Here is a 23,877-nt window from a genome sequence, read left to right on the forward strand (position 1 = left end):
CATTCACCCCGAAGGAGTTGCCCTTTCCCTCTTCCCTGCACCTCGCTGGCATAACCAACGAACTACAGCTTTACTTCCCCTTTCCACTTAAAACTGGGCAGAAAGGGGAGGGAGTAAGGGAGCCCAGTTCTCTCAACAAACTTTTCTTGCGCACTTACAATGTACGAGATACTGTGTTCAGAAAAATAAAACCCGGCCTCGCCCCTCGAGGGTGTGGTGGTGGTGGGGAAGGGGTGTGTGTGTGACAGGTACGGACACCAGCAGTTACCAGGCGGGACGATGAAGGGCTCTAACTGAAGTTAAGTACCAGTGGGAACACAAAGGGAGAACTGACCGACTTGATCCGCGCATGTGTGGGAAACGCCTTCACAGGGGAGCCCACTTCGGAAAGTTTCGAGGCTGGGGTGCGGGACACAAGCGGAAACCGCAGGGGAACCACAAGCTTTGGGGGCTGCAAAGTTCTTGTGACCAAGGAGAATGGGAGGAGCGTCAGGCGCAAAGTGCGCAGGAATCAGGCCTCGAGAGGCAACTTTGTTGAGGATCTTCCCGCTGTAAAAACTGGTCACGCGGCCCAGCGAACCCACCTCGGGAACCCAGGCCGCTCCGGTAATGCCCCCAGGGGGCTGGGGACCAGTCGGGGTCTCAGGGCCCGCGCGCCGGGCGCCCAGGCTGAAGCTGGTCACCGGAAGGCGGCTGTCGCCCCTTCCCGAGCGGCGAGCGCGCGCCGGCAGGACGAGCCCCGGGGGTCGCGGGCGCCGCCGTATCCCGCGGGGTTGGGGACAGCGGGGCGGGCGCGTCCCCGGACCGGCGGGTCCCCGGACCGGCGGGCGGCCGCTGGGGCCGCAGCAGTTGTTCCCGACATGCTCCTCTCGGGGAGGATTTCAAACCCTGGGCCACAAGCTCGCCTCCCTCACCCCGGCCGGCCCCAGCAACAGGCGGTGGCGCGCGTATCATTGGCCGGGCGGCGCGTCGGCGTGTGTTGATTGGCCGCCGTGCCTCCCGGCCCCGCTTCGGCGCTCGTCGCCACCTCCATTTTGTTGGTAGAGGCGGAAGGAGGAGGTCGAGTCGGGACGCTGAGGTGGTCAGCAGCTAGTTCATCGGTGCCCGTGGGCTTTGTTCTTTCCGTGCCTCGTCTCTCCCTGGAAGGGGAGGGGGGCTTCGACGCCGAACAGGACCCGCCGCCGCCGCCGTCCGAGCTTGAAGTCGGTGAGTGGCGGCGGCGCCGCGGGCGCGGCCATATTGGCGGCCGCACTCCCCATTGTTGGGGGAAGGAGGCGAGATCCGGAAACCGGGTCGGGTGCGGGCGGCCAGGGAACATCGGGCCCCGGGCCGGGCTCGAGAACGGTGAGCCGCTCGGAAGCAGGCCCCGTCGGAAGACTCGAGCTTTCTGGGCTCGCGCGGTGGATGACTCAAGGGCTGTTAAAATAAGTCTGCAAGGCCCTTACCCTTCCGAAAAGCAGAGGGCTTGTTTGTTTGGTAAACGGGTTTCTTGGGATAGTAAATGAAGCCTGGAATGTTTAATGCTCCCTCTAAGGAGGCATTTTCTGGTATATTTTAGACGGAAAATCGGCTTAGGTTATGGCCTGTGAAAACTTCAAAATGGGGAGGAGTCGAGAGTTCATAACTAAAGGAGACACTTTTCATGACGTAGACGTGTTGGGAGAGGAGGCTTTTTGAAAAACGATACGTGATGTGTCGCAAGATTGGAAGATTTAAAAAAATGTGGTTTCTTCAGGAAACTAATTTTAAGCCAGCTTCTTGGCATGGCTGTAAAAGCTAATGGTTCCCTGTTTGAACATTTTGGTGACAAAATCCGTGTGAGAGTCTGAAAACGTCCCTCGGGAAAATAACATAACTCGTTGTGGTTCCCTCGGGAAAATAACATAACTCGTTGTGGCACTTGCAAACCCCCGTCCCCAAATTCCCCAGTTCCCGGATCGCAAGGCTGAGAAGTTCTTAAATGATGACAGTTACAAGATTATTTTCTTAGTTCAGGAAGCAGTCATTCTTAACTGTATTTCTGTAGTAAATATAAACTCCCTTTTCCCCGTGTTTTTTGAATTGAAGTAATGAAGTAATCTTTACTTTTCTAGCTAGGACTTCTCTCAAACTTGTGTGCTGAGGAGACTCAGATGTTGGCCTCAGCTCCTAGGCTGAACTCAGCAGATCGGCCCATGAAAACTTCTGTATTGAGACAAAGTAAAGGATCCGGCAGAAAGCAACATCTATTATCCTGGGCTTGGCAGCAAGGAAGGGGACAGGTAGTGGAAATCCTGCAATCCGAAAAGCAGACTGAAAGGTATGAAGTTCATGTTACGGGGCAAACATCCTAAACCAGTTGTCTTTATTTTGAAAGTGATTATTCCAATTTGCAGATAAGCTTTTTTAAGAAGGTCATAAAGGCTGTGCATATAATGAAGTGTGAACATACAGTGAAGTTTTAAAGCAGTTGAATAAGTAGTTTTGAGTCTTTTCAAAATGATTTCTGGAGTTGCAAGTTGGGGCTACAGAACCTTAAAGTTTTGAGCTTTTCTTACTGGGATTTTGCTCAGTATTTTATTTCCATTTACTTGTAGGTGACAAAGAAGCTGAAGATGGGTGGCGGAGAGAGGTATAACATTCCAGCCCCTCAATCAAGAAACGTTAGTAAGAACCAGCAACAGCTTAATAGACAGAAGACCAAGGATCAGAATTCCCAAATGAAGATTGTTCATAAGAAAAAAGAAAGAGGACATACTTACACGTCATCAGCAGCTGCACGGCAGGCCATGCAAAATGGGGGGAAGAACAAAAATTTTCCAAATAATCAAAACTGGAACTCTAGCTTATCAAGTCCTAGCTTACTTTTTAAGTCTCAGACTAATCAGAACTACGCTGGAGCCAAGTTTAGTGAGCCACCATCACCAAGTGTTCTTCCTAAACCACCAAGCCACTGGGTTCCAGTTTCCTTTAATCCTTCTGATAAGGAAATAATGACATTTCAGCTTAAAACCTTACTTAAAGTACAGGTATAAAGTAAGATAAAATACTGTTTAAATTTAGTTATATTTAAGGGTAGCTGTCAGTTGTTTCAGACCAAATTCACTAGGGAATTAATCTATTTGTAAAACTGCTAATTAATGTAGAAAATATAATTAGACTTCATCTTACCTGTTTTACATGTTGTGTGCACTGTGATGTAATGGTAGTATCAGTGCAACTTAAAATGAACTAAATTATTGATAATTGTACTTGATAGTGTGTTCTCGATTGAGTAACTCTTAAATGAAACCTGTCAGATTTAGATTTGGGGAATGGTAATCAGCTTTACCTATTGTTTGTTGGGCAAAAATACTAATTTAAGACTATCATTCATGGATCAGATTTACTTTTTGAAAGCTAGTCCATCTGATTATAAGCATCCAGTTAAAAGACATAGAAGGATTGAAAAGTAAATATTTGACAGTTGCAAGTCCTAGAAACACCCAAACCAGTAATATGCCAACAACCTGATGCACTGCCAAAAAGAAAATGTGAATTTTTCTTAGAGAATAGTTGCATTTTAGTAAACTGTATGCTGATGAACGTGGAAAGGGCACTAGAGGCTATCTAATTTAGAATGAGACCCTATGCCGCAACGGCCGTTCCTTTCATGCAGTGGGTGTCTGCCAACTAATGCACCAAAACCATTTTTTTACAGAAACAGTATTTGGTGGTCACTGAGTAGCTTTCAAAATACATTTTTGTATTATAGCACTGCATAAGCTATTCTGACAGTGATCTGGTCTCAAATCATTCCCCATAAAGCTTAAAAAATGGGGGGAGCTGTATAATGTGAAAGTTTTAAGTACCTAAGGAAGAGCCATGTAAATATATGTAATCAATTTGTAGCATATGTAAAGCTTTGTTGGCATTTATCCTACAAAATAGAATATTTTAGTATGAATTTGCTGAATGTAAGACCATGGACTCTGTTTTTATACTATGGCCTGATTTTAAAGGTCCAAAATAATTTGTTTTTAAAGTTTGCCCTTGTGCTAAAGTGCCAGTGTATGTATAATTGATCTGGTTGTAAACTATATTTCAAAGTAAATCCTAGTGTAATAAGTTTTATATAACTGTAAAGGTTTTAAGCTGCTAAAACACTTCCTATTTTTAAGAGATGTGAAATGCAGTATGGGACTGTTTTAATTTTTCTTCCTTAAGCCCAAAGATTAACTATTAAAGGGTCCCTCCAACCTTAAGATTCATTTTGGCTTTCAATAACTTTTGTAATCTATAACGAATATAGTTTAGTGTATGTCAGTATATATATTTTTTGTTACTAGTCCTGTGCAACCCAGGGACCATTTATGCAAAAAATGTAATTTCTTGCATAGTACCTTGATAACATGTTTTACCTAAATACAACAGCTAACCCAACAGTAAATTACAAATGTGTGTGGGAGAGTCAATTTAAAATTTGATTTTAAGTGCCCTATTCTAATTTGGCAGCTTTTTGGCATTTTAAAGCAGAATGGCCAAGTTGTATTTCTCCAAGTAAATGTAGATGAGGTAATATTGCTCAAGTCAAATAATGCTATTCCAAATTCAAGTTTGCATAGTACTTAATGTACATATGTGAATTTCAAGCATGAAATTAAAAAATAAAATTGCTTCTTCCCCCCCAGTGGCTTATTTGTATTTTTATAAAAAATTGTTATGATTATCTTTAATATTTATTCTTAGAATGCACATAATTAACCCAACTGATAAATGGAAGGACTGTTGGTTTTTAAGAGGCAACCAATGTGCTGACTGATGAACACATATTACGATCCCCCCACACGCAGCAGGTTTATCAGGAAAAGGCCACAGAATACTTTGGAAAAAACTAAACTTCTGATTCACTATCAAGTCAAATAAAGCAGGTTTAATTACCTGCCTCTCTCTCCTTTCTCTACATTCTAAGGTGATCGAGGTTTATAGAAAAAAGAATTCCTCAAATTGACAAGAACCCTTGTGTTTGTATGTTATATATAAAAGCATAATTTCCACCAGGGGGCTTGGGGGAGCACTTGCTAAGAGGTTCCAAGTGAGAGGGTTAGCTTCAACTAGTTCAACAGGTGGTGAACCTCTCGGCCAGGCTGTTACTTGACCATGCAAACCACAGGAAATAACTGGAGAAAATCAAAACCCGAGTCTTCATTTTCTCCTGTTCTATTCCCAGTGTAAGGTCTATAAACAATGCCAAGGACTGTCTTTTCTGTAACTGCACTGGAATTTCACTGGATTTACAATTCGCAGCCCAGGTGTGTTAGTTTTGGACTTACACAGTATGTATTAGGTTTCTGGTTTGGGATTGCCTCAAGTGGTCAAAGTGTTCAGACTTGAGGATGGGAGTACAAAAGGTTTTTAACCATAAAGTTTTCAATAGGTAGGGATAACTTAAAAGATTAACGACCAGATCAACATCTCATTCCTCAGAGAGGTTACTAACAGTTTTGGCTAGCCTACAGGAATTTCCCAAACTATTGTACTTGTGAGAACCAAAGTTACTAAAGAGAACCAACCTATCCTCTAAGGCTGAAGTAAGCCATAGTGTGAACCTTCAGTCAGTGTTAGAATTTTAATTTTTTAAAAAAATTTGCCATTATCTTTTTGATGGCAGTGTATACACGAATGTGGGTCCATGACCTATCCTTACATTTAATTTCTGGTTAAGTTCTATTCTTCCCAGAAGCAAGCACAAGGTGGGAAAAAAAACCTGAAGGGTTTTGGGTGTTTTCTAGTTTCTTTAATTGCATTCTCATTGGCAATTACTCTGTAAAACAGGAGGGAGAGTACATCTCTGAAGCTTCTTACGCAAATGACGAAAGCCTACCCAGTCACAAACGTGGAAGGCAGAGCTAAACCTAAGGAAAACAAAACAAAAAAACCCCCAAATTTTTTGGCTCCTAGACCAGTTTATTTCACTCTAGCATTCAAAGAGATGGGATCTACAAAAAACTAAACACAAAGGCCTTTTCTTCTTTACAAACTACTCTGTCAGTTATCAACGAAAGGAATTTACATGCCTTGCTTTTTATTCCAAATAAAGAGTCCGGATTTCAGTAGGGTGAAACAACTGTTAGGAATACATAGAAACACAATGCAATCAACGTAACCAACACTGTTGGAGGAGGGGGACAGAGGAAAAAAACCCAAGAGAAGGAAACTTTTCTATAGCAACTATCGACGTCTTATAGATGCCAATAGTTAAATGAAAATAGGCTGCTTACATCATTTATCAATGAGAACAATTTACTCCTAAAAAGCTCCGACCTCCTGGTAGAAATGCCATTAAGTTTATTCCTCGGCTATCAGGCTGTGCTGTTTTAAGTCACAGGCTCCCTTTTCCAAAGTATCTCAGGATTTTGTAAACAAGAATATGGTCAAAAAGCAACACAAGGAGGTTGAAATTTGGAAAGCCAGGATGGAGAGCCTGAATCACAATAGCTGTGAGATCTTGTGTTATATTTAACCTCTCTTTCATCCAGAAAGAGTACAAACAAAATACTTTTTGATATTAAAATTTTTTCATAAATCTATTAATCTTCCTTCTATGTGAACTTTATATTCCATTATATTACTTTTATTGTTATAAAAAATTTCCCATTTGATTAAAAAAAAAAGGGCACAAAACAGTGAAGAGGAACCAAATGAAAAAAACCATGAACTCTAACCTGGGATCTGCCACTTATTTGCTGTGTGATCTTAGGCAAGTTTGAAAAAAATTTTTTAATCAAATGGGGGTAAAAATACCTCCATTTCGTATCTCCCACAGTTACGTGTATTCTGCAATATTTTCAAAAATTTTTATAAATTAAAGGCTTAAACACTTTCATATTTCTAGATGAATAACTGTACATGAAAAGCTTAAAGTATGTGGCAGAAATATGACAAAAATCAAATATGAGTGATGGAGAGTCAATGTATAGATAAACAAACTTCATATCCTAATAAGGAACTAAGGAATCCAAAACATTTTTGTGATACTATAAAAGTTATTTATTCACTATACACAGAACATGTCCCCTATAAAATGTACATGTAAATCACTAAAAAGTATAATCTGGTGAACATTTTCTCAATTACAGAACATACTAAATCAGTTGGGATAACAGCTCTCTGTCTGCCTCAAAATAATCTAATTATAGCACCCAGAGTCTCCTTTATATCTAATGCAAAGTTAAATACTTATTTTGGGGATTATTTCCTAATATGTGTTTGAGGAGGCAGAGTTAACAATTTAATATAACTCTAGTATATTACAGTCACTGCACAATAAATCAGTTTATTACAGATTAAAACATTTCTTCATTATTTGTATTAATGGGATGCAAACAAATACTGGATACTTTTAAATGGCAGATAACCACAAAATTATCTTTGATAGTATTCTGGGTTTTATAATTACATTAAGATATGAATGGTGTAAAATAGTTACGAATACACCTCAAAACAATGAGGCCATACTGTAATGATTCACTAGATTGTGCTCAGTAGACATTTATTAAATAAGTGAATTTTCTCCCCAATCACCCAGTACAATTTTTGCCCACAGGAAGGGCAGTAAATAAATGTTTGCTGAATATACTGACTTAGGACAGAGGTGAGAAGAGATGGACCCTCTTAGCTAGATGTCAAGTATTATAATTGGAATTTACCTGGGGAAGAGTGTAAGGAAGATGTAAACTGTACATGGCACACAAGTAAATAAACTTAGATGCCAACAAATAAATCATTAAGCAGAAAAACACTGGCACTGGAATAAACAAAGGCAAGATTTGCCAACAGCAAATATGGAACTGACTTTAAGAGATAACCAAGAAAAAGTTTATATTGGACCATACCTTTTCTCACCCAATTCAGTTTGAGACAGACCAATAGAGGCACTGTAAGAGACTATGGCTGTCTTCCTTGATATTCAGACATCCTAGTTTCCAATCATTTATTATGGACCTGTTATCCACGAATCAATATAAACCTATTCAGATTTAGGGATTAGTTTCCACAAGTACAAAGTTGAATTTCCTTTTATTTGTCCTAAAATGCTTACTTTCAAACTTGAAGGGACTTCAATTATTCCATGTAGTTTCGATAACATTCTTTTATCTTTTCAGACCAGAGTCAAAATATTCGTACAGTATTCATACTGCAGCACCTTCCACCCACCCTTTGGTCGCTTGAACTGCCCTTCTTTGGTTCTTTTTCCGCTTTCTCAGATCTTTCTTGAAGTGTAGTAAGCAGAACTGTACTGGGTATTCCAGCTGCAGTTTGGTCTTAAATAAAAGAAGGATGTTTGTCAGTTTGGTTTTCTGTATTCTTCTCTGTGGTATACAGGATTTTGTTAGTTGAACTGGATGTAGCAGCTTACTGGGCCAAATTTTCAAGAGAATAGTACAATAATTCCCAGGTCTTTTCCCTGGGTTGTAAACTTAACAGCTCATACTCTATGTAGCACCTTTCCTTTCTCACTGAAGCATTATCTGTCATTTTTCTTCTTGCTTACTTGGCTTCAAAACAAAACAAAACAAAACAAAACGCAGAGATCTTAAGTAAAAAGAGATGTGAAGTGTCAGTCCTCCCTTGAGTCTTCATATGATCTACTCTAATAATTGACAACAGTGCCAGACACACAGTAGATACTCCGTAATTGTGAACTATGAAGCCCAAAATTAGAGCACTGTGTAAGGATCCTCATCAAGTATGAGCAGGATCCTAACTAACACGGGTTCAACTATCATTTAGTCCTTTTGAAACTGTTAGGTATGTCACTTTAGAAGTAACATAAAGTTCTCAAGGAAATAGGGTGAGTCAAATTAAGTGACATAAATAAAAAATGAAAATGGAATCATCAGGCCTTCTGTTTCTACACAAAGACTGAGAACAGTTTCAATGGGCTATCGCCTCAATCTACTTTCCTCAAATTATAGACCATTACAAACAAAAATCAATAAGGACCAGGCCTGGACTCAAATCTTAGATCTGCCTTTTACAGCCTTTTGTGTCTCAATTTCCTTATCTGTGATATGGGGTAAACCAAAGTATCTTTCTCCTAGGGTTTTGTGAAAAGTGAGTTAACACATCAAATTTTAGGACTGTGTCTGGCACATCATAAATACTAAGTATCAGCTATAACTGTTGTCATTATAAAGTAGCTAGAATTCAAACCATAAAATACCTAAACCGGTTCCCCAAAGTGGTTATTACTTAATATTAACTGCTCACTGACATTCAATGCAAAAGTATTTTAAAAATCAAGCCATAAATACAAGGCCCAATGCATCTTGTTTAGGACGGGAAGAGCAGAATTATTGGTCCATCCAATAATCAAAATATAAATTTATAATTAGCTGACTCAAATTTCATTTTAATACTTATCTTAATACTACCAATAATTTCTATGTTATTTAACCCAAGGGGCTTAATAAGCAATCATGAAACAACTTTGACATTACATAAGGAATTTTTAAGTAGTATATAAAAGATGTACCTTTCTGGCAAGTTCTATCATTTCCAAAGAAAAGTTAGCTGTGCCTAGTGCAACACTGATTAAAAATACTCCTAAATCTACAAAGAATTGTTTCCATTGTTATTTTAGAATCTCATCCAAAACTATAATAATTCCAGTTAATCATTATTTCCTTCATTTTGTTTTTATTATAGCATGTTTGCTTAATTTACAGCAAGCAGAAAATAAGCTGGGTCTTGTTTTGATCCAAACATTGATGTTTTAAAGGTTGTACACAATATTTGTTAAAAAGAACATATAAAAATACCTTTTTAGAAGCTTCTATAAGAAAGAAAATACAAAGTTTAACCCCACAACTTTCCTCTTTGCTAGAACTGCAAACTACTGCTACAGTTTTAAATAGACTTTTTGTTGTTTAAACTATACATCCAGGAAAATCTAAAAAATTAAAGAAACGTGCATATAAATGATTGCATAGCAGAACATGAACATTAACTGCAAACAGTAAAGAAATGAAAGTTAGAAATACTATCAAATATACAAAGGTTCTAGAATCAATCCTTTAAACACATTCCACAAACAGTATTTAAAAACCATCTTTTGTTCTTTACAGGCAAGGCCTATATTACTAAAACCAAAATTGAAAAAAAGTAATCCTCTAAAAGGAATCGTTTCCCCACAATATTTCTTTCTTATACCTGCAAGCAAGCAATCTAAAATTTTTAAAGATGCTAGCTTTTATTCTGAAATGAGATAGGACATGTCCCTTTTATTGCCCCCCAAACGATCTCTCAGAGAAATGCTAGATATTATAAATGGTTAGGGTCTTTTCTTTTTTAGTCAGGTACTGCCAGGAACTACATTGATTAATCAATCAAACTCAGAGCTGTGACTCTTAATTCTTCTTCCAAAATATTTTAAATTTCATGGCACCATAGAATCACCTAGAATGAGAGTGTTCTCTCTCAACTTGCCTCACATGAAATAAGCTGAGGTGTGAAGAACAAGCCTCCTTCATAAAGCGGTAGGCAAATTTTGATACAAATGCACAGACTGAGTGCTATAAGCATCAAAACTCAGTTCTTTTGCACTATGCATATGCATAAACAAAATCTACTTTGAAACAATTTACTTGCTGCTTTTTAACAGCAGTAAGAAAACTAAGCAATATGTCCAACAATGCTCCTTCAAGTTTAGAGTAACTACATGAGAGCATTTTTTTCCCTTAAAATTATTTCTGCCATCATTGACCTGCTCAAATTTTAAGGTGAGTTCTTCTGATGTTTATATGTTCCAAATCCTCACAGAAACCAGAAAAAAAACAGTGAAGGCTCCATGTTTCAGTCAAAAACTCAATCTTCCCCCAGATCCTACTTAAACCAGTTGGCATCATTCCCCAAGACAGTGGGGTTAACAAAAGAACTATTCCACGCTCGGTCATAAATTAACTATTATCACGGGCCTAGACATCTTAACAAGACAAAAAGGTCCACCCTGAACCTAAATGTGTCTGATCAGTCAGTGTTGTACTGTGGCTACAACTTCACTTTTGTATCATTCTATCTTATTAGCAAGCTACATTTCTAGGTTAACAGTTCTACCAAATATGGATATGAAAGTTTATTTTTAATAAGACAATGTTGCAAATTATGGTCAACCAACATCTTTTCACCAATACTTCAAGCATAAAAAATGAGAATCTTTACAAAAATATACAGAGACACCACAAATTGGTAGCTGCCCATAACATTAAACAAACTGGACTCTTAAGAGTGGCTTCTCAACAGCATATCATTTTAATTATAACCATTTGCCTGGTACAGGGAAAACTGACAAGTGTTTTTTAAGCATCATTGCAACATTGTATTCCTGATAATTTAAGTAAACCAAACTATGAGTAAATGAATGATACATGCCTAAAAATATCAAGGTTTATACTATCAGTGGCCACTGGACTTAGGACTAGTCCAAGACCTTGATCTAGATTTTGACCTAGACCTAGATTGTGATCTTGACTGAGATTTGGATCTAGGTGGTTCTTTTTTCCTTGATTCCTTTTCATATCTTGAGCCAGACTTATAATGTGTTTTGGAATCTGTTTTAGAGGTGCCTCTAGTTTTGGTGTGAGATGCAGACCTAGAACGTGATTTAGCCTTCATTTCTTTCTTGGGCTGGGACTTGGACCGTGATCTTGAATTGGATTTAGATCTTGAAAAAGATCGATTTCGGTGTTTGAATCTTTCAAAACAGAGGAGAGATACAATTAGAGTAAAAATTAGATTCTATATTAATCAAATTTGTTATTTTTAGAGCAAAAGTTCACTCTGAAATTGAAAAACATATGAGTCTTTTTCAAAGCAAAGTTATTTACCTATCGTTGTCGGAATGGCTTCTGCTACGCCGTGGTCTTCCAGCCGGTCTACTGCTAAAAAGTACATCAGAAAGAGCAAACAGTGACAAACGTCTATTTACAGTCTTTTAAAGTTTCTAATTAAAAAAAGTGAGCCATAAAACTTTTTAAATGAAGTACTAAAATATTTTTAGTTTCAATGAAGCATACAATGTATATAATTAAAGTGTACAAAAAGATAAAAAAAAATTAAAAGCTAACAAATATAAATCTTTTCTGACAGATTACTGTACTACACATCACACTTACTTTCTAGGACTATAAGATCTCCTATAGTTGTAATCAAAGGACCGGCTTCTTGATCTTCTTCTTTCATAACTCCGGCTTCTAGAACGTCTGTATCTGTCATAATCATCATAGCGTGAAGAACTGTACACATTTCTCCCTTCCTTGGCTTTCATCTGATTTGGAGCTAATGAAATACACAGAACAGAAATATTTAAGAACATTAAAACCTAGTATTTCTAGTCTTCAAATTATAGGAAAAATTTCCGTTTTCTCTTCCCTTATGCCCCCAGGTCGTGTCAAGGTTAATAATGACTACTAATCTTGGAAAAGGTATTTGTTTTTGAGGACGTCTATCAGAATACTGTTTTATATTAAAAATGACACTCTCAATCTTCCCAACTACTTTTTTCAGAGACCTTTTCACCATCTAGCTTGTTGTCCAAAAATATTGCAACTACTTCAACATTAAGAAAATCCACCACATTTTAAAAATTTCCAAATTAAAATATGAATGACTGAACCATCTGCCAATCTGGAATTATTCTACATGGTTTTCATTTATTAGGAGCACAATTAGCAACGACAAAATACTTATTGGTAGCCTACGAACAATGTTTTAGTAACAAAATGCAGTGATACATGGTTATACGGTTCTGAGAGATCCCAACAAAAGTGGAGAAGAGCACTTATTGCATGCCTCAGACATACCCGCATCCCTGGACAGTCTTCAATTTCTGTTATCTCATTCAATTCTATGAAGCAGATACTGGAAGTGTGTGTTTATATAAATACCACAGCAAATACCCAAGAACCACAGAATTACCGGCTGCGTGCCTACCTCTGCGCTCCTCTCTTCAGCAGCTATTTTCATCTCTTTCAGTATCTTGCCCACAGTAACAAAATGGTTCAGCCCAAATTCAAACCTAGGTCTACCTGACTCCAGAGCCTGTCCTCCTGCCTCATTAGCATGCGGCAAACACCTGGTGCTTGCCTGCATGATAAAAACCACAGACTAATATAAAACCGATTCTAGGTTTCACCTGTAATCCTTCTCAATTTTATCTGTCCATTTCCACAGCCAAGCACCCAAATACCCAATTATACCTTGAAGATCTTTATGAAGACGAACGGCTGAAAAGACCCAATACTTTCCAAATTATTTCCCTTTTAATTCCATCCCCAAGTCCAAACACATTTCAGGCATTTTAATCTTCACATTCTACCTTTTTGCAAAGTATGTGAGATACTCTATCTTTTCAAAAACTCTTTTTAGATTTTGAACATAGACAAATTGCAAATACTTCCAAAAAGAGATATCAAAGCACTGTTTAAAAATGAAGTATTATATATATACATATATCAAGCATAAGGATACTTACTTTTCCGATCCCCCTGTGCAAACTGTATTTCAATTTGGCGTCCACAAATCCATTTTCTGTCCAAATTATGTAAAGCGTCTTCGGCATCGCGGACATCCTCAAATGTGCTAAATGTTAAGGGGCTTGGGAAGTTTTACATATTTTGATAATGAATGAACGTTCAGTTGGTAAGTCTGGAACAATCCACAATCTCTCAATATTATTTTAGAAAATCATCCAGACCTCACTTAGGGTTGGTTGATTCAGCTATAGACACTTCACAGCATAAAAGCACTTGTGACTTCCTACAGCATACATTTGAAAACACACAGGATTACATATTATAAAGTTATTAAATAAGATGTTATAGCTGAACTACCAAGTAATCCTATCAAAAATTTTTCCTGAGTTTTAAGTTTTACAAAACAAAAAAAAATGTCAGTTCTATGTTGCATACTAAAACAAAAATTTCTTAAAATAAAACCAAAACTGCTTTTCATATTTTTGCTTCAAAGGAAAAAAAGAAAATGCCAATAGTTCTTGTGTAAGCAAGCAGAATATACCTTACAAGAGATAAAGCATTAACTTCAAATTTATTTTGCTGTTTTTCTCTGATATATCTAACATTATTATTTCATGTAATTGTCTTTCTTATACCATACAGGGAAGACTGGTATGCTATCCACTTATGGATATCAAGACAGAATCAAGCAATAAATACTGAAGATATCACTATACCAAAAGTGTACTATATCCATGCACAGACTGTAAAAGCATGCGGTCAAGAAGTAACAGACCACTTCTAAAGACTCCTGGACTGGAAAGCCCTAACTATAATACTAAACATATAGCTCCCCGCAAAGAAGGGGGTCTGGGACTGGTTTTCACCTTGAGAATGTCAAGATAACATTTATGAACCTGATACAGGAACGGCTGGTACCGGTTTTTGATGGGGGAGGCTGCTGCCTTGCCTGACCTCTTCCCTCACTGTCAGCAATACTATGAGAACTCTTGGCATTACAAAGTTATTCTGCCCAAATTTAGCTACTTTCCTAAAACCACCATTTGGATGGAATCCAAGCAAATATTCAGAGCAGTGTTTGATATAAAAGCTTTGGAAAGGGAACTGGGTTAAGTTTGGGTGTAGATTTTCATTCTATCCTAAAAATCACTCTTCTAACTTGGCCATTTATAGTTCTCAAATTTGAGAGACAAAAGTGCAGATCTTGAGCTGATTAAAACACACCCTTGAAGAGACACACTCCCTTCAAGACTGATACTACTGTTTATTCCAGATATTAAAAAGGTCTGCCTCACCAGATTTCCTATTTTTTGTTTTGAGAGGAATTAAGGACCACAGCAAGTTCCCAGCTCCCTCTTCCTCAAGCTATCATGTGCATGTTAATGAAAGACAGGTTTCCCCAAGTCCTAAAATCATGGGGCTTTCACCATGAAAAGGCAAAGGCTGATAGGGAGTTTAGAACCTTGAGTGCTATAAACTGAATACCCCTCAAGGGTAATGCAGTTGAGCTCTAAAGTATTAAAAAAGTTCACTTAATGGGTATACTACTTACTATGCCAGGAAGCAGAATATAATTTACTTTTTGGAGGATTAAAATGTGTAAAAATTATTGAGATTAACTCATTCTCCGGATCTATCCTCAAAAACAGAATCCTGGGCTGGATGAACCACGGCAAAGTTCTACTATACATGTTAAGAGAAGGCTTATTGAGAACAGGATCAGATATCACTCAGATGCTAGTTACGGAGAAATTTGTACTCGGGATCTTTGCAAAATCCTGAGACCTACTTCTTTTTAACTATTTTAAGACCACAGAAAGACTGTGTATAAGAAGTATATGATTCTCCTTTAGACAATGACTGTCTTCTGGCCCAACTATCACATACTCTCTTGAGTCAAACTACTGTTGATCTTGATTCCCAGGCCATCCCAAACTAGGTAAAATCAGGTCAACACCGAAAGCCAGAAAGCATCGCTTTTTTTTTTTTTTAAACCAAGCCAAATATAGCTCTTATCCTCTCTGTAACAGAGCTTTGCAACCAATTCCCCCAACTGTCCTTGATCACTAGCTTTGCTGAAATAGCAGCTTTCAACATTTCCCCTGCTAAGTTTCAAGAGACCCACTGAATTTAAGCACGTGTAACAAGTTTTCCTAGCCCGATGCCCACAGCCCAAACCTTTGCTGTCTCACTGAAGGAAGTAATGTCAGCTAAAACTCTGGGTCAGGGAATGACTTCCCGTAGGTCCTGATTAGGTACCCATACAAGGGATAAGGCCTTCTGCAATCCACTCAGGGCTAACTGACGGTATGTGCTAAAGCAGCGCGGGACCAGCAGCCTTCACAGAACTAAGTTTAGAAGTCTGGAGTATGCGTGTGCCCCCGCCTCTTTAAGATCTATAAACTGGTCGTATCTCCAGTGGATTTGACCTTACAAGACCAGAGTTGTTTCTAAGTAGTTCCCAGTGCTAGCACCTGTCTCCCCTTTAAGCACAGCTCTATGGAGTCGGCTTGACCCCAGAACCTCATGCTACTCCAAAGAGCACTGCCTACTACCCTATGGGATCTACCATCTGGTCCAAAACAGAAATAGGCTGAGTTTAAGCTTAACAACATTATATCCTGGTACACTTTAACTTGACAAGCTAAGAGAGAGTGCATTTATACAAGACCACAATCACAACATCAAAGGCCCACATAAATCAAGTTACAGGTTTTGTCACTAGACCAAACCAGAATAGTTTTGAAAATTAACTGCTTACAAAACATTAAAAAAAAAAAAAGGAAAATAGTTATTCTGTAGGATACATCAGGTATGACTCCTTTAATCTTGGCCATCATTCAACTTCATCTTGACCTTTAACTCTTTAAGTGCTTGTCAGAAGGACTTGTCATGAGATGCTTGGCCAAATATGACAGATGGCTTTATCTTTAAGTTTGAAAAACAACCTTTTCCCCCTTTTGTAGATAAAGCGAGGCTTTGTCTCCCATTAGGCTTGTCCTTCTTCCAGCTTTTCTTTATTTTTTCTTTTCCCAAACTCTCCCTTCTCTTCAAGCCTGATCCTTAAGAGGTCTTTGGCTTGTCTACTTGCCTTAAGTGTTGAACTCTACTCTAAAGGTTCTTTCATGCTTTCTCTTTGGGGTCGCCATAACTGTACAGCTTTACATTCTCTGAGGTAACAACAGAGGACAGCAAATTAGGGGACAATATTAAAGAAGTTTACCTCATTGTTATACAATTTGTTTTTGATCAAGTGATTCAAATTAACAGACAATACCAAACTTTAATTGCTAAGCACAAGAACATATTAACTTTTAATTTGACTTACATTAAAGGTGGTAGCAACCAAAATGTATTCAAATTTAAATCACATTTTATAATCACTGATTTGAGTTTCAGCAGCACGAATGGGAATTTAAATATTTTTACTATTTTTGGATTAACTTTAAGAAATAGTTAAGAGCAATGTGTGAGTCAGAATTAATTTTCACAAATTTGAAGACATTAAACATTAGAGGACAAAAGTAAACTACTTTTTAGATGTTACCTCTTACATAAACTTGAATTTCAAACTTCAACACCCCTCACTAATCAGCCATCTGAAGAAAGGATATTGAACATAAGCAAATCCTCTTGGACGGCGCGTGTAGAAATCAAGTGGAACATACACATCAACTATAGGACCATAACGACCAAATTCTCGTCGTAAATCTTCAGACCTAAAACATCATAAAAAGACCCCCGATTTTTATGTTCACTTCTTTAAAAGAATTTCTTTGTAAGAAATAGGTATCTTTCTGTAATCGGTCAATTAATGAAAGGGACTGTGCTGTATCCCTGGGTGACCTGAAACAGACAAGCTTTCTAAATCTCAACATCAAGAGCCAACTTTAAGAACATAACGAAAAATACGCAGGCAATCTATCTTTCTGAAAAAGGAATGCTAAGATCCAAGATTTTTGGAAGATAGTGCAGTTTGTAATAAAATCTTCTACTATTTTACATTAACAGGAAAAGACCTCTAATAAACTTGGTCACAAATTTATTTATTGTTTCTAACCACACCTTTAATTTTTCATAAAAGGCACAATAGAACTAAGTTGCATATAAGTATTACTAATGTTTTTTTTTTGGTAGTATCAAACATACATTAGTACTATGAAAAATACCAAGTACTTTCATCCTAAAATTTTAGCGACAGGGTTAGACACTTAGTAGGAGGTAGATAAAGGTTTGAAAAATAGAAGTCACAAATCTATATAACTCCTTAAATAATGAAAGGTCAAAACGAAGGAAAAATTTTTCTAGATGCTATAACACTGTCTACTTTCCTACTTAAAGTTAGGACGGAAAAACGTAAATCACACAAGCTACCAAAATAAATTTGACTTTTGGGGGGTTAGAGTGATTGGGAAACGTAATGTCTCTTCTAGTGATGTGATCTTTTCCAAAAAATTCTGACGGCAACTTCAAGCAATTAAGGCAATTGGTGAGAACAAAGGCACGGTCTGGATTAATCCAATTTAGCTTATCAACATCCAAATGGTAGACTTCCTAAACCTCACTTCTCAAAGGGTGACCAGTTATTTCCGGGAAATGGGAAGAACTAGTTCGCACTGTCTAACTGGAATAATTTTATCTTTCAATTTTCGACATTCCCTCTTTCCAAACATCTCCAACATTTTAAAAATCAGAACTATAACACAACAAAAAAAGGGTTGCGAATGCTTCGCCATACACGCCCCTCCCCCGATCCCGTTATTTCCCTGCTGCAATTTTTTTAACTACCAAAACCGAAAAAATATCTCTGGGCCGGGGGGGCGTGTACCCCAAAGAACGTGAACTTCAAATCAATGGGGAGCTGATGTCCGCCGCAGCGGGGCTGGACGTGCCGAGAGGAAGCCGGGAGGAAGGGGCTCCGAAGTGCGGAGGGGGAGGGGAGCCGAAACCCCGCCACGCGGCCCGCGTTCCCCGCGGCGGCCTGGGAGGACCAGGGGAGCCGCCCTCGCTCCCACGCGGCGGTTGAGCCGGCGGCGCGGCCTAGCTGGGGCCCGAAAGCCCGCGCGGGACCCGCCATCTTCGCCTTCCCCTCCCCCGGCCCAGCGCGCCGCCGCCGCCGCACGGGTCCTCCCCAAGCGCCTGCGGCCTTCCCGGTTAGGCCCGGAGTCCCTCCTCTGTACACACCTGGTGTCGTCGGCCACGTTCCTTACGAAGAGAGACGTGTTGGGGGGGCGCAGGTAGCGGGACATGACGGCGACGTGAGTCTGGCGGGGGCACTAACGGGCTCAGTAAACCGTCCGCGGATCCGGCGGCGGATCCTCAGACACTCTCAGCCAGAGGGCTCCGCTACGAAACCGCCTCTTCTCGCGAGACTTCACTCCCGCCTCCACCCCCTCCTACCTGGGCTCAACGCCGGGACCGGCAACGGTTCTTTCCCGCGAGATCACCGGGCGTGCGCCTGCGCAGGCGGGCGACGGCGCTACGTGCCGCAGCCTCTGTCTCATTCATTGGCTTCTTGAGCGGCCTCTTCCCCCTCCCCCAAGCCCGCTCTTTCTTTCTTTAGTGCTTTATTTTCCCGCCTTTTTCTGCCTTGTACTGGTTTTCCCCTTCCTCCCCTTCTAAGACAGGAAGCAGACGTTTTAACCTCTACGCCAAACTTTACAGTTATTGCTAACCAGAGTTTTAAACATTAGAAATCAGAGAGACCGCCATACGACTTCCTGTCTTGGTCAAGTTATGCCCTGGCTTTTATTAGATCGCTGACCAGCAAGGGAAGAATTTACAGCCTCTAGTATTGAATGTGAAAGGGAAGGAGGCCTGTGTCCTTGCGGAGAGGTGGGCCTGCCTCGCCAGGGAGCACTCTCTGAGAACCTGTGTCGGGGCTGCCCGCGCTCACACCCTTCTCGCGGTCATTTTCTCCACCTGTCCATCCTATTTCCTCCTGATTAAAGGCCGCTCTCAACCTTTTGATTGGAACCCACCCAGACCTCACATCTTAGTCTCCATAGTCATCCATAGCTATTCTTTGTTGCCAACGGCCTATGTTGCAATGGTCCTTCCAGCATTTGGGTCTCAGAACCTCTTAACGCTCTTAAAAATTATGAAAGACGCCAAAAAGTTCTGCCTATGTGGGTTATAGCTGTTAATATTTACTGAACTGGATTTAACGTGGAAAAAGGTTTAGGTCATAATAACACACAAGCACACATTCCACTATCCTTCATCACACATCATGTAGCTTCTGGGAAGCTCCACTCTATATTTGTGAGAGACTGCGCACGAAAAAGGAAAATAATTTACTCTACTTTTTACCCCCTGAAAGGGTCCTAGGGACCCTTACCAGACCACAAATTGAGAATAATCCCCTGCTCTATCAGATTCAACTTTTGGAGATGAGGGATCACCTATTAAAATGCCTCTGGCATGTAGCACAATGCCAAGCAGATAGCAGGGACTCAACTACTGTTTAATGAAGTGGGCTTTTATTTTGCAAAAGGTCATAAAAGCATTACTTTTGCATCAATCAGCATCCAAAGCAATTACATGACGTGACATGGGTGGCGATGTCTGTTGTGCTATTGTTTTTCTGCGTTTATGTTTTCCCAGAAGCCTTGGACACAATTTATTAAAACATTTATTAATTACCCATTATGTGTCAGACATTGTGCTAGATGCTGGAAATTCAGTGATGAAAAACATGGAACTTAGGTTTTCATAGAAACTAAGCAAATAACAACTGAAGTAATTGCAGATTTGTGATATGAGGCAGTAGTGTAAAAGTTAAAAAAAAATTTTTTTTTTTTTTAAACAGAAGGTTGTGTAGGTTGTGTAGGAAGGTCTTGCTGAGCACTCCCCACTCTTGAGTTAGACATTTTTTAATGGCAGGAAAACAGCCTTCTGTAGATTACCTTAAGAGATGGAGGAAATTTACACAGGTGGTACTCCAGCCGCTCAGTTTAATATGTGTAAAGGTTTATAAACAGTCTGCCCTCTAAATGGTAATAGGATTGGCTACATAATCTCTGGCGCCCAGTGCAAAATGAAAATTTTCAAAAATTACGAAGATGACAGTAGCAGAGCACTAAGCCAAGTGCAAGGTTGTTTGGAGTGTGGTACCCGGTGTAACCTGCACAGGTGGCATGCTCATGAAGTCTGTTCTGAATGTTAGCAATTACTGTTATTACTCATCATGATGGAGAAATGAAAGGAACAAGTGAGGCACAAATATTTACTAACTGGAATTGCTTTCTGCTTCACATACCAAATGCCCCTTTGATCTTTTGTGCTCTAGGATCCCAGAGCCTTGAAAAAGATGATAGTGGGAAAAACAGAAACCACGAGCATCTTTTAGCCAGCTGGAGCTCGAGATGGGCAATTTACCAAACTATAGATGCGCTGCAGGTGGGGGAGAAGAAAGATCCACCAAGCAACTGTGGAAGTACAGCACTCCCTCATCAAAGGGCTGCCCGGTGTGGTTAAGAGCGCCCCATTTCACTCTGAGCACAATACCAGGGCTGGTAATTTTCCCCAAGGCCAAATGTTAATCTCTGAAAATGGTCTGTTGGTACTGCACCTCTTCTTGAAGAAATTATGTTTCATTGGCATTTATTTTTTTTTTAAGATTTTATTTATTTATTCGACAGAGAGAGAGACAGCCAGCGAGAGAGGGAACACAAGCAGGGGGAGTGGGAGAGGAAGAAGCAGGCTCATAGAAGAAGAGCCTGACGTGGGGCTCGATCCCAGAACTCCGGGATCACGCCCTGAGCCGAAGGCAGACGCTTAACCGCTGTGCCACCCAGGCGCCCCTTCATTGGCATTTATGTCAGAAAACCACTTTCCTTGGATAGTATTCTCAGAACCATACAAATTAGACCAAAATGTAAAATATACAACTATGAATTTCCTTGATCCTGAAACAGCTTTTTTTTTTTTTAATTTATGTGCCGTAGCACAGATATCGTGACTGAGTGAGCTGTGCTACTTGCTAAAGGGAGATTCACTGGTGCAAATTCTGTGTGTTAAAACCTTGGAATTCTGAGCCTGTCTCTATAAGCAGAACCAAAACCTTGGAGCCATATATCAAGATTAATTTTACTGGTACAACCGTTTAATTCAGGCAATTGTCACAGACAGTGCTCAGCCCTGGGTCTCTGTCTCCATGGGCAAACAATCAATTAGGACCATGCTTTTAAAATCTATTTAATAACTCATGCCTGATGTTTCCTATAAGGCTTTTCACTAATGAGTAGGCAGCAGGCCAAGTTCCCTGGACTAGGGAGGACTTAGCTTAGACATTCCTTACTTGTGGGTTGGGAACTTTGCCGCACAAACATAATATACACATTATCAATTTACTTGTGTTCAGCTTCTTCTTTTAACCTCTGGCCCTCACTAGTTCTGCTCTGTGGGTGAATTCATGGTGAATGCACACATTTGTTCATTATATTCCTTAGAGGGTCTATTCGCACATAGACTGCTGCCTTGAATTTGCTTAAGGTAAAATCACTTGTTCTATCTTAGCCTCATTTTAATGTCTTAGAATAACATTTTCCTTAGTTATAAATGTCCAGTGTTTATTTTTAAAATTTCGGAAATAAAACTATAAAGAAAACAAATATCACCTGTGATCCTACCACTCAGAATTAATTACTATTAAACCTTTATGCATTTCTATGCATTTATGTAATTGTGAAAATTGGGAGTCATACTATATATACAGTTTTGTAATGCCTTTTTTTCCCACCAAATATTTTATAAAGTATATCTTCCCTGGCCATTAAATAGTTTGATAAATATAATTTTTTAAAAGATTTATTTGAGAGAGAGAGAGAGAGCGCGTGAGCAAGCAAGGGGGAGGGGCAGAAGGAAGGGGGAGGGAGAGGGAGAGACTCTCAAGGAGACTCCGTACTGAGATCACTGAGTATCACTGAGCTGTAGTCAGGCACTGTTTGAAAAACGCAAAGCAAGCAAACACAGTCAACTTGACTGGGCCATGGGATGCCAGACATTTGGTCAAACATTACTCTGGGTGCATCAGTGAAAGTGTTTTTGGACGATCTCATCCAACATTTGAATTGGTGGACTTCGTAAAGCAGATTATCCTCCGTAATGTGGGTGAGCTTTCATCCACTCAGTGGAAGACTGAAATAGAACAAAAAGTTGGATAAGAGGGAATTTTGCCTGCCTGTCTAATTGAGCTAGGACATTGGTCTTCTCCTGTTCTTAGATTGGAACTTACACCATTGGCTTTCATAGGTCTCCAGTTCACTAACTGCAGATTTTGCAACTTCTCAGCTTCCACAACTAGGTGAGTCAATTCTTTATGATACATCTCTTTATATGAATGAATAAATGAATGAATGGATAAATACACATACACATGTCCTATTGGTTCTATTTCTCTGGAGTACCCTAACACACACAGCTGTACTCTAATTTGTTTATCCATTCACCTGTTGCTGGACATTTGGGTTGTTTCTGGTTTGGGGCCATTATGAATGGAACTTCCATGAACATTTGTGCACAAGTCTTTTTTCGTATATATGTTTTCAGTTCTCATGAGTAAATATCTAGAAAGGCAATTGCTAGGTTATATGTTATGTCCTCCAGGAAGCAGATACCAAGATGGGGTAAGAAATGCAAGAGATTTCTTGGGGCTGATGCCTGTGAAATAAAAAGGGGAAAGGGAGCCGGAGAGGGCAGGGAAGGTCTTCAGACCAGTTTTGACCCTGTGAAAAGAAAGGGGGAAGGAAGAGAGATGGCTAGGAAGAACCTCATACTGAAGTACAGCTCAGAGAAAGCTTTACCAACTCATCACCCATTGAGGAATCTTTTCTTGGACAGAAATGGCCAGGCCCTAGGTTCCCCACTGTGCTCAGTCTTTGGTTGGGTCTGCCTGGGAAGAGCGCAGCCTCGGATCAAATGGTGCAGTGGATCCTGAAGGCACTATGGCTGAGACTGCCAACTAACTACACCCTTTGGGTAGGGTCACCCCTGATGGGAGATCTGAGCGGCACACTTCCGTGGTGGCCAGAGTTCAAGCCTTAGGCAGATCCCCTTCTCCATACATTACTGAGTAGCAGCTCCTTCATAGGTCCCAGGGGTGTCTCTTACTAAGGGGAAAACTTAGAAGAGGGAGGCTATTGGGATGAACCACAGCCCCTGTAGCCACAGCTGGTACTCATTCTCTCCCTCCTCCTCTATCCCTATCCTCACTAGCGTGTCTTCAAATCCTGATGGCTTACCCAGTGGTGGTCTGAGCCCCTGGTCACCATGCCCTTCTCAGGCTAGGGTTACAGCACTTGCCCCTTCACAGTACAACTGTCAAGGGATATCCAGAGGGATCTAATTGGATCATCTGGGTTCCATACATATTCCTCCCAAC

At 39.9% G+C, this 23,877-nt stretch overlaps 2 protein-coding genes across 8 annotated transcripts; one reads left to right on the top strand and one right to left on the bottom strand.

The window, feature by feature from the left end:
- Positions 1-461: 461 nt before the first annotated feature.
- On the top strand, positions 462-4,648 carry PNRC2 (proline rich nuclear receptor coactivator 2). 2 transcript variants are annotated; one of them, XM_026517057.4, is made up of 3 exons: positions 462-606; positions 2,094-2,299; positions 2,577-4,648. In XM_026517057.4, the coding sequence occupies exon 3, from the start codon at positions 2,595-2,597 to the stop codon at positions 3,012-3,014; it is 420 nt and encodes a 139-aa protein (XP_026372842.1). In that variant the 5' UTR covers positions 462-606; positions 2,094-2,299; positions 2,577-2,594; the 3' UTR covers positions 3,015-4,648. The 2 variants fall into 2 exon arrangements, with proteins under 2 accessions (XP_026372842.1, XP_026372841.1); XM_026517056.4 differs by lacking the exon at positions 462-606 and adding an exon at positions 982-1,206.
- Positions 4,649-6,984: 2,336 nt separating this feature from the next.
- SRSF10 (serine and arginine rich splicing factor 10) lies at positions 6,985-18,863 on the bottom strand. 6 transcript variants are annotated; one of them, XM_057305123.1, is made up of 7 exons: positions 18,678-18,862; positions 17,106-17,212; positions 13,493-13,594; positions 12,135-12,297; positions 11,847-11,900; positions 11,612-11,713; positions 6,985-8,282 (listed from the first exon to the last, which is right to left on the bottom strand). In XM_057305123.1, the coding sequence occupies exons 1-7, from the start codon at positions 18,740-18,742 to the stop codon at positions 8,222-8,224; spliced, it is 654 nt and encodes a 217-aa protein (XP_057161106.1). In that variant the 5' UTR covers positions 18,743-18,862; the 3' UTR covers positions 6,985-8,221. The 6 variants fall into 6 exon arrangements, with proteins under 6 accessions (XP_057161106.1, XP_057161105.1, XP_057161104.1 ...); XM_057305122.1 differs by lacking the exon at positions 11,612-11,713 and having other exon boundaries at positions 11,847-11,897; XM_057305121.1 differs by lacking the exon at positions 11,612-11,713 and having other exon boundaries at positions 18,678-18,861.
- Between the last annotated feature and the right edge of the window lie 5,014 nt (positions 18,864-23,877).

This window comes from Ursus arctos, unplaced genomic scaffold (genome assembly GCF_023065955.2).
Source record: "Ursus arctos isolate Adak ecotype North America unplaced genomic scaffold, UrsArc2.0 scaffold_32, whole genome shotgun sequence".
Taxonomy (NCBI): Eukaryota; Metazoa; Chordata; class Mammalia; order Carnivora; family Ursidae; genus Ursus; species Ursus arctos.

What these genes read in the sequence shown, in the direction of transcription:
- PNRC2 (XM_026517057.4), top strand. Translation starts at nt 2,595, where the DNA reads ATGGGTGGCGGAGAGAGGTATAACATTCCAGCCCCTCAATCAAGAAAC.
- SRSF10 (XM_057305118.1), bottom strand. Translation starts at nt 18,742, where the DNA reads ATGTCCCGCTACCTGCGCCCCCCCAACACGTCTCTCTTCGTAAGGAAC. An exon ending in AGGATTTGCTTATGTTCAAT is followed by an intron (nt 13,595 to 17,105) that starts ATCCTTTCTTCA and finishes CATTTAGCACAT; the next exon opens with TTGAGGATGTCCGCGATGCC. An exon ending in AGATCTTATAGTCCTAGAAA is followed by an intron (nt 11,901 to 12,134) that starts GTAAGTGTGATG and finishes TGTACTTTTTAG; the next exon opens with CAGTAGACCGGCTGGAAGAC.